We start from the raw sequence: 14,851 nt of genomic DNA on the forward strand, positions 1-14,851 counted from the left end.
ACAGTAAAGTTGAAAGAATTTTTTTTACTATAAATACCTATATGTTTAACATTTTGCTATACTCGCTTTGTCACATATCTGTTGATCATCTTTATACATTCCTTAATCCATCCAGTTTTTAAAATGCATCTCAAGGTAAATTATGGATGTTATTACACTTCCTCCCTAAAAACTTCAGCATATAAATTATTAACTATTGTTAAATACTTGTTTATTTTTCTTTTGATGTAAAATTTACATACAAGGAAATGGTCAAACCTTAAGTGTACATTTGCAAATCTTAAGTGCATAGATATGCACCCATGTAACTTAAACTGCTACTAAAATATGGAATACGGTCACTCCTGAAACTTCCCTCATTTCCCTTCTCAGTCAATCCTTGCCCCTGGATAATTTTTCTTATTTATTTTAAATCAATGATTCTATTGGAAATCTAGTATGAAGCTTGGAATTTATTTTATACTTTAGGTATCTGTAATAAAAATTAATGCACGTATATACTAATAGAAATTCCTAGTTGTTCCGTCAACTTGTATGAGAGATTGATCAAATGGGGCTCTTTGTTTCAAAGTTCTAGGGTTCATACATTTTTATATTGAAAATCAAAATATGAAAGAAATTCTATTAGAGGATGTGAAAAAATTAAATAGGTTTCAACTTGTCCCTGGGTTTCTTATTAGTAAAACAAAATAGCTTTTTGCTTTTTCACCCTCTAGGGTTCAGTGGAAAGTGATTTATTCTGTATTGAAGGAAAGAAGAGATAATGTTGTTGTCATGGCAACCGGTACGTTATACTTAAGCAAATAACCTCATCCTTTAACAAATAAAACTTAAAAGTTTTGAAATGCCTAATCTTTCATTAAGTTCTCAAAATACAAATACAGTAGTACCCCCTTATCCATGGTTTCACTTTCTTCAGTTTTAGTTACCTATAGTCAGCCGTGGTCTGAAAATATTATGTGGAAAATTTTGGAAATAAGCAATTCATAAGTTTTAAAATGCCCACCGTTGTGAGTATTGGGATGAAATCTCACATAGTCTACTCTGCCCTGCCCAGGATGCACATCATCCCTTTGTTCAGAGTATCCATGCTGTATACACTACTTTTCTGTTAGTCACTTAGTAGCCATTTTGGTTATCAGATCATCTATCCCAGTGTTGTAGTGCTTGTGTTTAGTAATCCTTATTTTACTTAATAATGACCCCAAAGTACAAGTGTAGCGATGCTGGCAATTTGGACACGCCAAAGAGAAGCTGTAAAGTCCTGCCTTGAAGTGAAAAGGTGAGTGTGGTACAATTAGATATTTTGAGAGAGAGACCACATTCACATAACTTTTATTTTAGTATATTGTTATAATATGTTGTAATTTAGTATATTGTTATAATATAGTGTATTATTCTATTTTGTTATTAGTTATTATTAATCTCTTACTGTGCCTAATTTATACTTTAAACTTTATCATAGGTAAAACAGTAGATACAGGGTTCAGTATTATCCATGGTTCCAGACATCCACTGGAGATCTTGGAACATATCCCCTGTGGATCTTACAGGGCTACTTCTGTACAAACACAAATGGTGTGAAATATAGAAGCGAGTGAACTGAGTAGATGCTTAAATTTGTGCATAAATTAACTCTTAGGAAGATAGCATATTCATAAGTGACCATTTATCTCATACAAATACAATTGTAAGAAGAAATCAAAGTACCGAGGCTTTATTTTTATTTCAATGAGTGTATTATTTTTATTTCAAGGATATGGAAAGAGCTTGTGCTTCCAGTATCCACCTGTTTATATGGGTAGAATTGGCCTTGTCATTTCTCCTCTTATTTCTTTGATGGAAGACCAAGTGCTCCATCTTAGGTAAGTAATGTTTTTATTGCCACATCATTACTTTTTTTTTTCCTTCTCCGAAGGACACATTTGTTATATCATGTATGTTAAAATCCATTTCACAGTAACATGTCTCTATAAGTGTTGCCTTATCTTTATAAGTAATAAATGACACTTCAGCGGAAGAACTTACCTTTTTCTTGAGTTTTCTGTAATTCAAGGCCGCTGGGTGGCCCTGATAAAAATTTTTTTAAAAGCATACTTTATGCAAGTTTAAATTGTGTATCACAGAATTATTTTCTTTTAGTTACTTTTTCTCTTTAGCTTGGTATGAAACATAAAAGTCTATTTAGTTATGAAAAATTTTGTTTTTGAAAAAACCCACCTTAATTAACTTGTCTTCTAATAGAGTCCTTAGAGGAATTTATCAAATTAGTGAGTTACCAAAAGAATGAGGATTGCAAAGAAGAGAAATGTGCATCATTATATTTCTTTATTCCTTCTTACTTAAGAATGAAGTTGGTATTTGTAGTGCGTACATGGATCTTAAATGTTTGTTTTTTTCCATTATAGAATGTCCAACATTTCAGCTTGTTTTCTGGGATCAGCACAATCAAAAAATATTCTAAAGGATATTAAATCGTGAGTAATTTATATGATTTCTGATCATTTGGTCAGGTGTCTATATATGTGAGAGAATTTTGTACACAAAAATACTTTATTTAATGCGTGAACAAAATGTCCATGATTTGAAAATGTACTTTCTTTTTATAGTAAATTTGCAGAACTGTTAATTTAAAAATCTTTCAAACTTAATCTGTTATTTTCAGTTCTTGGACTGTAAGGTCAGCATTGTAATCATAGGATTGTAAAATTTTGGTTTGGGAAGAGAGCTTGTAGAGTATCTAGTTTTGCCTCATTTTACAGGTGAGGAAACTGAGGTTCAGAGAAAGAAAGTAATTTGCCGAAAGTCACTCACTCAATGAATTAATGGCTGAGCAGGGACTGTATTCTAGATCTCTTGCCCCATTGATCCCATTATGACATAATTCCTAACAAGAATAAAATTGTCAGACATGCAAAAATATATGTATATGTCTATTAACATGTGTACTGATATGTGTATATATTAATACACGAGCATACATGTATTTACTGAGTTTTCAAAAATGCATATATATAACCCAAACCCCTATCGAGATATGTTTTCTTTTTTTATAAACATTTTTAATCACTTTTATTGAAGTAATTGACATACAATAAATTTTACATACCTAAAATGTATAATTTGGTAAGTTTTTGGCAAATAGGTACCCACAAAATCATCACCACATCTAGATAATTAACATATCTAACATCCTTGAAGATTACTCATACTTTTTGTAGTCCATTCCTCCCACTTTTCCCTACCTTCTTTACCTCACTCACCAGGTAACTACTGATCTACTTTGTCACCATAGATTAGTTTATGTTTTCTAAAATTGTACATAAACAGAATCAGTCATATTATGTGTGTTCTTTTCTTGTCTGATTTAAATTACACAGCATAATTATTTTGAGATTCATCCATGTTGTTACACATATCAATAGTTCATTCCTTTTTATTGCTGAATAGATTACATCATATAGATATGCCACAATTGTTTATCTATTCACCTGTTGATGGAAATTTGGACTATTTCCAGTTTTGGGCTATTACAAATAAAGCTGCTATGAACGTTTGTATACAGCCTTTGTATGGACACATGCTTTCATTTCATTGGTAGAAACCAAGGAGTAGAATGACTGGATCATGTGGTAGATAAATGCTTAACTTTTTTTTTTCTAATTGGGGTAAATTTACATAATTTAATATTCATTTTAACTATTTATAAAATGTACAGTTCAGTGGCTTTTAGTACATTCACAACACAAAGTTATCAGTACTTCATTTCTTTTCATGGATAAATAATATTTCTTTGTATGTACATACAATATTTTGTTTATCCATTCATCAATGATGGATATTTAGGTTGTTTCTACTTTTTGGCTGTTAAGAATGTGCTTCAAACATTTATGTATAAGTTTTTCAATGAACATATGTTTTCATTGTTTTTTTTTGTATATGCCTAGGAGAGGAGTTGCGGGGCCATATGGTACTTCTATGTTAACTTTTTAAGAAACTGCCAGATTTTTTGAGAGTAGTTTCTTTTATTTCTTTAGCCTCTCAGTGTCTTCCTCATTCTTTTCTCTGAGCAGATGAGCATTCTCTGCGTTTTGTCACAAAATATAAGAAGATTGCTTTGCCTCTCTTTTTTGTTTTTACATGGTACGTGTCTTGCCACTTGCAGAGACTGAGGGGGGCAGTGGTAGGATAATGGGTTGTAGTTCTTCAGGAAGGAAGGTGGTATATAGATGGAGTGCTAAAACATAAAAGGTTTACTATAGGCTTGATCGTTTAACTCGTGAACTATAGTTTTGGGGCTAGACTGTTAGAAATCAGAACCAGGCTTCTAATGTCACCTTAATGCTGAGTACTTTCTGATAGCCATTCCCAGTTTTTATTTTGATGCATTGAAGTGAAATCGAAGAACAATATATGTGGATATATACACACTTAGCATTCATTTAGGTTTTAGTAAGTAGTGTAATGTATTATTTGAAAATTTACCAGGTATTATGATTTTAAGTTATAATTCATTGAGTGATTGTTTTCTTCATTGTATAATTCCTGTCCTGTTTCTTTTTTTGTTTGTTTTTACAGAGGCAAATACCAGATTGTATACTTAACTCCAGAATTCTGTTTAGGTAACTTTAACCTGCTCCAGGAACTTGAAGCTAATATTGGTAAGTGGTACAATGTAAGTATTATTATTGAATTGAGTTATTAAAAGTTAAACCTATGGATGAATACTGGATTTCTTTTCTCTTAAAGTTTATTTCAAACATTATCTCTTCCAGGAAATCTCTCACTCTCCAACATGGTGTTTCTCCTGTCTTATCACATGGTACCCTGTAATTCCTTATGCCATAGAAATTAGTCTCCTGTATTATAATTACCTGTTTGTACATCTGTTTTGATCTCCTAGACTATAAACTTTTTTGGGGAAAAGTACCATTCTTATTTACTTATATTTCCATAGTGCAGTGCCTGGCACATAGTAGGCATTTAAATGTAATGTTGAATTTATGTTGAATCATTGATTCTGCGAAATTGTAATTTTCTTTTCTTCATATTTTGAATCTAAATTAAATCAGTGTAGTGGAGAGCCAACCCAACCGTATAGTAGACTAAACTCACAAACCAAACAAAAGAAAAGGATACGACAACCCAACCAAGAGAATCGAATGAAATGCCTGAGATGGGACCCTGGCATCTATCGTTTTTCACAGATGATTTTGATGTGTAGTCAGGACTGGAAACCACAGTACCTTTAATTATTTGCCACCAGTGAGTATGATTAAGTAAAAAAATTAGATCATGAGTCAGAGCTTATTTTCTAGAAAATATAAATATAGGATTAGTCAAAAGTTGACCTTTTTTTTGGATTTAAAAAATTTTCCCTTTTTTTTCCTTTTTGATGGTTAGGCTCAGCTATCTAAGAGTTGCAGTCAAGGCTTCTATTGGAAATGCACATATCTGAGTCATTCAATTAACCAACCAATCTTAGTTTTCGAATATCATATGATCTCGTTATATAATTACATACTCATTAAAGTAATTCCACATAGGTAAGCTTTTCAACATTGCAACATCTCATTTAATGGTTATTTGCATATAACTCTAGGAAAGTATTTAACAGTTTTTCTAACAATATAATGAAAAAAAATTTGTATCATTTTAGTATGTATTAAATACCAAGAAAAGAATGAGGAAAGAAATTAACATTTGATTAAGTATATTGTCAAAGTGTGCATCAGCCATTAAACTCTCTTATTGGCATATTACATTTTTGCCTTTAATGGAAAACAAATTTGATGTGTCTCCTATTAGGGTGTATGAATTTCTTATGAATATTTTACTTTAGATTAAGCCTCACTACCCTGGATACATAAATTTCATGGTTTTATTGCAAAAGCTATGATCTGTGTCCATAGTGGTCTGGTTATCTTTTGTTCCATTTTAGTATTTTCTGTTTCTGTGATAGAGTTAATAAATTAGCTTAAGTCTGTACTTAGGATGGAGTTAATAATTAGCTTAAGTTTGTATGTATATCCTTTGACAGGTAGTTCTAATTCTGTTTATTTTTTGTAGTGGATTAAATTATAAACACTGCAATCATTACAGCAGAATACTCTGCATATGATGGATGAAAATGCTCTTTTTGGTTGACTTTCAACGTTAAACAAAAGGGGATAAATTCTTTTGAAATAGTTTTCTTTGGCTTTTGTTTGCAGGAAATTGTAAAATGCTTTCAAAAGTTAACATACTTAGAATTTTATTTGTACAGTAGTCTGACGTTTAGCTAATCAGATTCATGATTTTTATGATAAATGCTACTTTAAGTAGTATGGATTTATAGCAGAAGCAACAAACATAATTTATATGGAGACTCCTTAAAACCAAACCCAGCTGTAATTGTCTTTTAACTTTGGAAATAAGGCTTAAGTCACAAGTATGCCAACATGAAATATGTATAGGACCTGGTCAGACACTGAGACTTGCACATTTAAAGTGAAAGTTGGCAAGAGCTTACCTAAACTGATTGCGAGGGACAAAATTCACTTCTGTTAAAAGGTAGTTAGTCAAACCTGTGATTTTAAGGAAGGTTTTTAAATAAAGCAGGAGCCACCATCTTTGTTTTAATTTATTTAATTTAAAATCTTGGTCATTTTGTTTCTAAAGCCAAAATAAGTGTAGTGGTAACATTGAATTCTCTGCAACCACTCAGTAGTAACCAAAGAATTTTGATGCTAATCAACCCACTTTGATCATATTTAGTAGGTTTTTTTTTTTGCTTTCTTTCTTCTCGAACTCTGTTATAGTTGGTAATTTCAATGAATTATAATTGTTTATTTGCATGTTTGTTCCTTTTAGAATTATGAGCTCACCGAGGTCATGGATTGAGTTTTATTAATCTTTTTATTCCTAGAAAAGTGTTTGGAGCATAGTGGGCATTTACTAACTGCATAATAATAATAGTAATGTTTTTATTGAGATCTCTTTGTGCCAGGCCCTGTTTAGCATTTTATGTGAGTGATCTAATTTAATTTTCATAGTAACTAATAAATGTTAGGTACTGTTATTACCTACCTTTTACTTGTGGGAAACTGCAACTTGGAAGCTTGAATAACTTAAGGTAATACAAACGGTAAGTGGCAGAGCCAGGTTCTGCATCCAGGTAGTCTGACTCCAGAACACATGTTTTTAATCACCCCTCCTTAGTGGCAGGACATTAATACTCATATAAGTACCAAGGAATGATCATCCCTAATGAAGGAAAAAATTATTTTTGTCTTAAGTATTAATTTGATAATTGAGGGTAAAAGGACTACTGTCATTACTTTGAACTATCTGAAGATGTTTTAATGGATGATTACACAACAAAGCCCTTTTCTGAAGTGCATGACTATACACCGTTGATTCCGTTTCAGTGTGGGTGTGTGGTTTGGGAAAGGTTGCTAGGGAAAGAACAAAACAAATTATATTCCTTCTTACCTACTTTGTACATAATGAGATTTAGTTCTTCCCTCACCATTGCTCATTAGAAAATGTGTATGTCATCCTGTGTTTCAGTAGTGACATTTCATAAGATCTCTCTGTAATACGATATGTGACCATCGTAGATAGTCATGAACGTAATCTCACTAGAAATGTGCTGATTCTATCCCTTGATAGCTAGTCCATGATGTAAAATTAAAAGTATTATCAAAGAAAAATAGAACAACTTTTTTTTTGTTTTAGGATATTATCATTACAAATGATTCGCGAATGATAGCTTTGAGGACAATAGTAATTCATTTCTCTAAGGAATAATGATGAAAGCTGAAATCTAATAAATATGTTTGGATAATATATAAATGTTTCCTTCTTTTATTCATATACCTTTAATCTATGTATTTCTCCTCTTCTGAATAATTATTTTTGGTGTTACCTGATGTTATTTATGCTTATATTTTCATATGACCCAAATACTTTGATTCGATTATTTTATTCTTTTTTCTGTAATATTTATGTATCCTAAGTGAAAAGCATGATATTGTTTTAAATGTATTCCTTCTCTTTGAAATTTAATTTATTTTCCCCATTTATTTTTCTTTTTTATAGGTATTGCACTGATTGCTGTGGATGAGGCTCACTGTATTTCTGAGTGGGGACATGATTTTAGAAATTCATTCAGAGCTTTGGGTTCCCTAAAGGCAGCATTCCCATTGGTAAGCTTTGCCAGGTATAATGTCTTTGCCCTTGTCTTTTATTACTCATCTCCTCATTTGCTTGATTCCAGCCACCCTGTTCTCCTTGATATTCTTCAAACATGCCACACATACACTTATGTTAGGGCTTTGTTCTCACTCTTCCTTGTTGCTGAATACTTTTCACCTAGGTAATTCACATGGTCTGATCCCTTACTTCTCTCAGGTCTTTGCTAAAATAGTACTTTTTCATTTAGGACACGTGGGCCACTATATGAAAAATTTCAAAGTAACCTCTTTTCCAATACTCAACATTTCTCTTTGTTCTTTTGCTATTTTTAAATAGCACATATCTCTGTTAACTTACTGTATTTTGTCTACTGTCTGTGGCTCCCTACTAGAATATTCTTTGTGGGAGGAGTTTTTGATATATTGGTTTATAAAATCTAGGACAGTATCTGGCACATAGTGGGTTCTCCATGAATAATAGAGTAAATGAATAAATGAAGTCTGATGAGAAAGCTGAGAATCAGAGAAGTAACTGTAGTTACTTCTAGTAAGTAGTAGAGTTGGGCAATAGCCACACAGTAGGACACTGTGTTAGTCTCTAAAGCAAATGATTTAGAAGAAGTGTAAAGCATAGTTTCTGCCCTAAAGTAGTTCATAGTCTAATAAAGGATTTTAGATTCATATCTATAAAAAATAGAAACTGTAATACCAATTAATAAATGGTATATGGAACAATACCAATAATATAGAGAGATTAATAATGTTAACAGTACATGTAATAGAGAAAGAAGATATTTATATGGTGAAAGTCACTCAGATCAGTATACCCTGAGGACTGCTATCCATTAATTTAGAATGGTTTACAATGAGCTTTTGGAAACTAGGAAGATCACTTTCTGTAATCTTTTCCTAGGCCTCTGATTCTAGAAGGATTGTGTTAGAGGAATTTTAAATAGTCTATGCAGTTCTTAAACACTTTTCAGTGTTGAATTAAGTCTTTTATTCTATCTGATTGTACACTCCATTGGGTCATTTTCATTTCTTGGGATGATTCAGTATAGCACAGGGTATTCATCAGGAATGACTGAGAAAACCTTTTTCTCCTAGTGTTTCATGAATCCTCTTTATTAGCTAAGTTGTAAGAAATGCCACCTGGTGATTGTAGTACTCTCATTTTCCTCACTGTTCTCAGTCCTTTCCCTGCCCCACCCTCCCCGTTTCCAATAGCGGTTGCACTGGGAAAACTGGTGTAAACCTGCAGTACTTCACACCACATTATTTCAGTAAGGTCAAAAATAGCAGAGAAATCACTAAACCATTTGGCACAAAGATTACGATCTGGAGGGAATCAGACAAAGTGAGTTTCAAGAGCAGCCAGGCAAAAGCTCTAACCCATTCTTAAAATTCTATAAAATTCAAATAAGAACTGTGATATCCATCAGACATGATGACTCTTTCCATTACTTTTGCTCCAGTCCTTTCACAAAGATCAGTGCATAGTAGACAGTAACTATTTGTAATGAGTGACTGAATGAATGAAGCATATTTTGGAGTACAGAGTTAGAAGTAGCGACATGGTCCAAATTTAGAAGGGGATGAAATAGTTATAATTCTCTGAATCTGTAGGTATTACATTTTGAAGTATGTGACTCATTCCTAAATTTATAGTAACAAGATTAATTTATATTTTGTTGTTTGTTTTAACAAAACTTGCCACTTATTACCAAAGAAACTAAGATTTGCCAGCTTAAAGAATAAGAGTTTCATAAGTTAAGAACTTGATATACCTAGGTGACAGTATAATTTATCATCCAAACCAGTTCTCCTTTGACAGTTGAGAGGTGCAAGCTGTTAGTAATGATGCTGTGATTACAGCATACACTGGGAGTGTCCCAGCAAACCACGATGTGTGGTCACCTTTCTCATCAGTATACCTTGAGGCCTGCTTTCCATCAATTTAGAATGGTTTAAAGTAAACTTTTAGAAACTAGGAAGATTTGCTTTCTGTAAGCAGCCTATGTGTTATTTTTAAGCTTAATGCCGTTTTATAAATTTTAAACATCATAAAACACCACAAGCTTCTAAGAGAAAAGATTGTATTCATTTCTGAAATGGAAATAAATAACTGTTGTTTCTTTAAGTCTAAACATAGTCCATTACTTTATTCCACATTCTAGTTGTGGAAGTAGCATTTTTAACTACGACTTTCTAGAATGTTGGAGACAGAAGAGTGAGTTTATAATGATTTTTCATTGTTAGCAGTTCATTCGAATAAGCAGTTTCTAGTGGCACAACAGGAATTTTTGTTAGAGTCTAACATTATGTGTCTCTCTCCATCTCAAATTTTGATGAAAGAATTGAGGCCAGGAGAAGTTAGCCTTTGTCAAAGTCAGTGGAAAATCTGGGAGTAGTGCCTGTCACTGGAGTTCTTATGTAGAATTCCTTTCAATCGTTGCAATAACAGTATCAGTAATAGCTGAAACTTTTTGAGTGCTTATGGTGTACCATGCATTATGTTCAGCACATAATATGTTTTATCTCATTGGGTCATTAAAATAGCTCTATGAGATTGTGGCTGTTTATAGAGTGAAATAAACAGCCCCAAACCTCACATCTGGTTAGTGGCAAAGGCAGGATTTGAACTTAGGCAACTAATTCTAAGCCAGATTTTTTTTCACTACTGTGCTGCTGTTTTGCCTGACTTTTCTATTAATTTCTTCAATAGCTGTCATTTTTCGTGCTTATTTCTTTATTTTCATAAATGCATTGCATATCCACTCATACATTATATTGCTTAGAAACAAACCAAATCCTCTTTCCTTATATTTTTGATCCTGAAAACTTCTTTATTTATCTGTATATGCAGTTAAACAACAAGTATTTTATTAGTGCGTTTATAAATTGTATGAGTAAAGCACTTACATTTAATGAAAATTCTTCGTTGTTGTGAGGGTGAAAATGTGTATTTCCTAAGAACTAATACTTAAACTTTTCTTATTCTCAGCCTTATATTTGATATAAATATTTTCATTAAATGTGTGTGTGTATGTATATGCTTGATTAGAGATACTAACTTCTTTATAGATTTGCCTATTCATCTATAAGTTGTTAGGCAGACACTCTCTAAATTCAGAGAACCATCTGATTGTAAGCCAAAAATCAATCAAGTTAATTTGGGGTTACTATTTTAAATAACATCACAAAATTTAAGGATAGAGAATTCAAAAATGCAAATTACCTGCTCAGATTGGTTTTGATATAATTTTTTTCTATTTACAAAAACTACTCCCAAACTTAATTGATACTTTTTACATGATCTTTGAGATAATTTTTAATTCAATGAAGCAATATTGATTGTAAAAGGAGTTTTTATTTTTTAATAAATTGTTTTTCAAATTCTATAATGGTGTTTTACAAATTGCACATAAACTTTCACTTACATATAAGAAAATTGCTTAAACCGATTTTTCGGGTAAATGCAATGTATTCGAGGAGCTATTTTATCAGAAGATTGATTATTGTATTTATAGTAGGCCAAAAAGAATATTTTAAGAAAGTTGTATTCTTGAATATACAACAGCTAATGATTTAGGAATAACTTTAAGACTCAGTCCATTTTTTCTGATTATAAAATAATAGCATAATTGATTATAACTCCCTGTGATAACGGGGACAGAATGTTAAATCTAGTTTCATGGGAGGTATGTTGTTATCTTACTTTAGAAGTTCTGAAAGGTTACATATTCATGTTTTTCCTAATACATGCTGTGTCTCCTGCTTTGGCTGCTAATCCAGTCAAAATATCTTTGCTAGACTGAAAATAGAACATGACTTGGTTGCTTAAGGAATCAGTTAATAATAAATGTTTCATTTTATGCATTTTTTTTTTAATTTATATATGCCATGATTAACTTAGTAAAACTGGAGAGAGGTTATCCAGGTCAATGAGAGCTTTGCTTCTGGATTGAAACCAGTACATTTAATATAGGAGACAAAAAAAGACTCCTGCTTTGTATAATTAGATTTTCAGTGAATGAAAGAGTTTATAATTTGTGAATTACAGGTTAATAAAAATAAGGCATAAGAATACCCCTGTTTATATCAGCAATATTATAATGTTAAAAATAATAAATGAAGAGGTAGATAACTAATAAGTAGCTTTAATCTAATAAGACAAAGTAGATTACATTTAGAAATCTAATGGATTTAGTATGTTATTGAAATGATTTCTGGTTTTAAAAAAGTAAATATATTCAGAGGCTGAGAAACACATAAATAGGAAGTTTTTTCTTTTTTAAAAGGAATGATTTTAAAGTTGCATTTTTTTCTTGATTTTTAAAAATTTATGTATTTTTTTTATTTGTTTTTTGAGGCAGGGAGGTGAGGCACAAGGTGCATGGAGGGGAGAGGTTGAGGTGTGCAGTTCTTACCAAGCAAGTGTGTGTGTGGGGGGGTGTTGGGGGGGTAAACCAGGTGAGTTAGGCCTGGCAGAATAACTATTCAGAGTGTAGTTGAGTGTTTGGAAGGTTCTGTGCTGCGAGCTCTGATTTATTTAATATATTCCAAGATGTCTCTGCAGCCAGCTGCACAGTTTTGGGAGGGGTTCTAGGTTAAAGTTGCATTTTCAATACTGATTCTCCTGTCTTCCAGTCTTTCTGTAAGAGGGTGGTAGAATTGTTAGAAATTAATGAGCTCTCTCCTTTTTTAAAAATCAACTGCTTCATGCAGGTTCCAATAGTAGCGCTCACTGCTACTGCAAGTTCTTCAGTCCGGGAAGACATTGTACGGTGCTTAAACCTGAAGGATCCTCAGATTACTTGTACTGGTTTCGATCGACCAAACTTGTATTTAGAAGTTGGACGAAAAACAGGAAACATCCTTCAGAATCTGAAGCAATTTCTTGTCCGAAAGACAAGGTGAGGATTTCATAGTTGATAAATTTTGGTAACTGTTTCCTTCTTTTTCAAAAAATTATTATTTTTTAAATTTTTTTACTATTTCCTTTGAATGCATATTTTAACATATTTCAAATTCCATTTAGCTTTGGTTTAAATCAAGTATGGTATTATATAATCAAGACAGTGATTGCAGAAAAAGTCTATTTTTGACGTCAGAAACTAATTCTTCTAGTATTTTTATATTCCATACTGTTGCTTGAACAGAACATACACTCTTAGTAATTGATAGGTAAACAATAAAAACACAAGAGACTTTTATCTGAATTCTATCTAGTTTACTAATTATATGACCAATTTGAGTATTAGGTAATTTTAAAAATTCATTTTAATAATAAACACTTTTGAGCCCACATCATGTGCCGAGGACTATCCTAGGTACTTTACATAAGTGATCTAGTTTAATTCTTATAAATGCTCTGTAAGCTACATGTTATTTTCATTTTAATGATGAAAAAACTGTCATTAGTACTTCTCCCTATTTGTCTGAAGACATTTTAAATGTATCCTGAGAAGCTTCCGATAGCCTTATTCCCTGATCTGTCTGCTCAGTGAAAAGCTGACCACATGTTATGAAATGCGGTTTTAGGTCAGAATAAATGGAAATAATCTTTGTTCTACCAATACGAACACAAAATAAATCTAGTCAAATAGAGTTTAAAGAATATCATTAGTGTTTTCCTTTTTGGAAAGGTATTTAAAAAAAAGATCGATCCTAGCTTAAGGAAACCCAATAATAATTCTTGAGTGCCTTTAGGATGAATTTAAATGTAGGATTTGCTATTGGCTTGATTGTCCTATATTCAGAATAAAACAAGAATGTAATGCATACATTCTGAGTGGTCTGGCTGTTTTAGTGATCTCTCTGAATTCAAGACTCATTGTACTGTACTTCCCTCCCATCCTAAAGGAAGATTGTTCTCTTGAAGAAGGCTGTTTAATTTAGGCCGGAGTCTCCTCAATCAGATCATGATCTACCTCCCTAATCCGTGATCCTTTTCAGTCCATATTGTTCCCAGTCTCTGTGGTACTTTCTCATAATAACTCTCTCCATTTTGAAAGTGTTTACTTTTTTTGTTTGTTTGTTTGTTTTGTGACAATATGACATCCTATTTGTTCTTATGTTCCTCTTTTCCTTTAGTTCTGCCTGGGAATTTGAAGGTCCGACCATCATTTATTGTCCTTCCAGAAAAATGACAGAACGAGTTACAGATGAACTTAGGAAACTGAAGTTAACCTGTGGAACATACCACGCAGGCATGACTATTAACTCAAGGAAAGCTGTTCATCATAGGTTCATGAGAGATGAAATTCAGGTGTGAAGATTGATCATTATTACTCTCAATGCCCCACAGTGGAAACAGATATTTCTCTAATATTTATTTACCAAATCTTTTTTTAATAGCTTCTTTGTATTGAGCATAAAACAGTCCCTCCGATAAAGGGAATCAATGTATAATGTGAGGAGATAGACACTTGAGCAAACAATTGCAGACTAGTATAAGTAGTAGCCTGTACATAGTGCTTTGGTGCACAGGGGAGGGAACACTAGCTGTTAAGGTAGGTTGTGTGATGGGGATGGTCCGTTCAGGAAGAAGTGATTTGAGTAGAGTATGAAAAGTGAATAGAAGTTTGTCATGTGTGCAAGGCCAGTAGGTGAAGAGGGAAAAGGAACTGATTATAGAATTCCAGGAATAAGGACTAACATCTGCAAAGCAC

General features: G+C 32.4%; 1 protein-coding gene across 1 annotated transcript in view; it reads left to right on the forward strand.

Annotated features, from left to right (window-relative positions):
- Positions 1–14,851, forward strand: part of WRN (Werner syndrome RecQ like helicase) — a 116,810-nt gene that overhangs the window by 52,937 nt on the left and 49,022 nt on the right. Inside the window, exons 12-19 of the mRNA XM_011373275.2 lie at positions 116–135; positions 694–784; positions 1,757–1,865; positions 2,409–2,477; positions 4,579–4,661; positions 8,083–8,189; positions 12,906–13,093; positions 14,274–14,448. Coding sequence (XP_011371577.1) covers positions 116–135; positions 694–784; positions 1,757–1,865; positions 2,409–2,477; positions 4,579–4,661; positions 8,083–8,189; positions 12,906–13,093; positions 14,274–14,448 — 842 coding nt within the window. The remainder of the gene's footprint in view (positions 1–115; positions 136–693; positions 785–1,756; positions 1,866–2,408; positions 2,478–4,578; positions 4,662–8,082; positions 8,190–12,905; positions 13,094–14,273; positions 14,449–14,851) is intronic.

This window comes from Pteropus vampyrus, unplaced genomic scaffold (assembly GCF_000151845.1).
Source record: "Pteropus vampyrus isolate Shadow unplaced genomic scaffold, Pvam_2.0 Scaffold8, whole genome shotgun sequence".
NCBI classification, from domain to species: domain Eukaryota; kingdom Metazoa; phylum Chordata; class Mammalia; order Chiroptera; family Pteropodidae; genus Pteropus; species Pteropus vampyrus.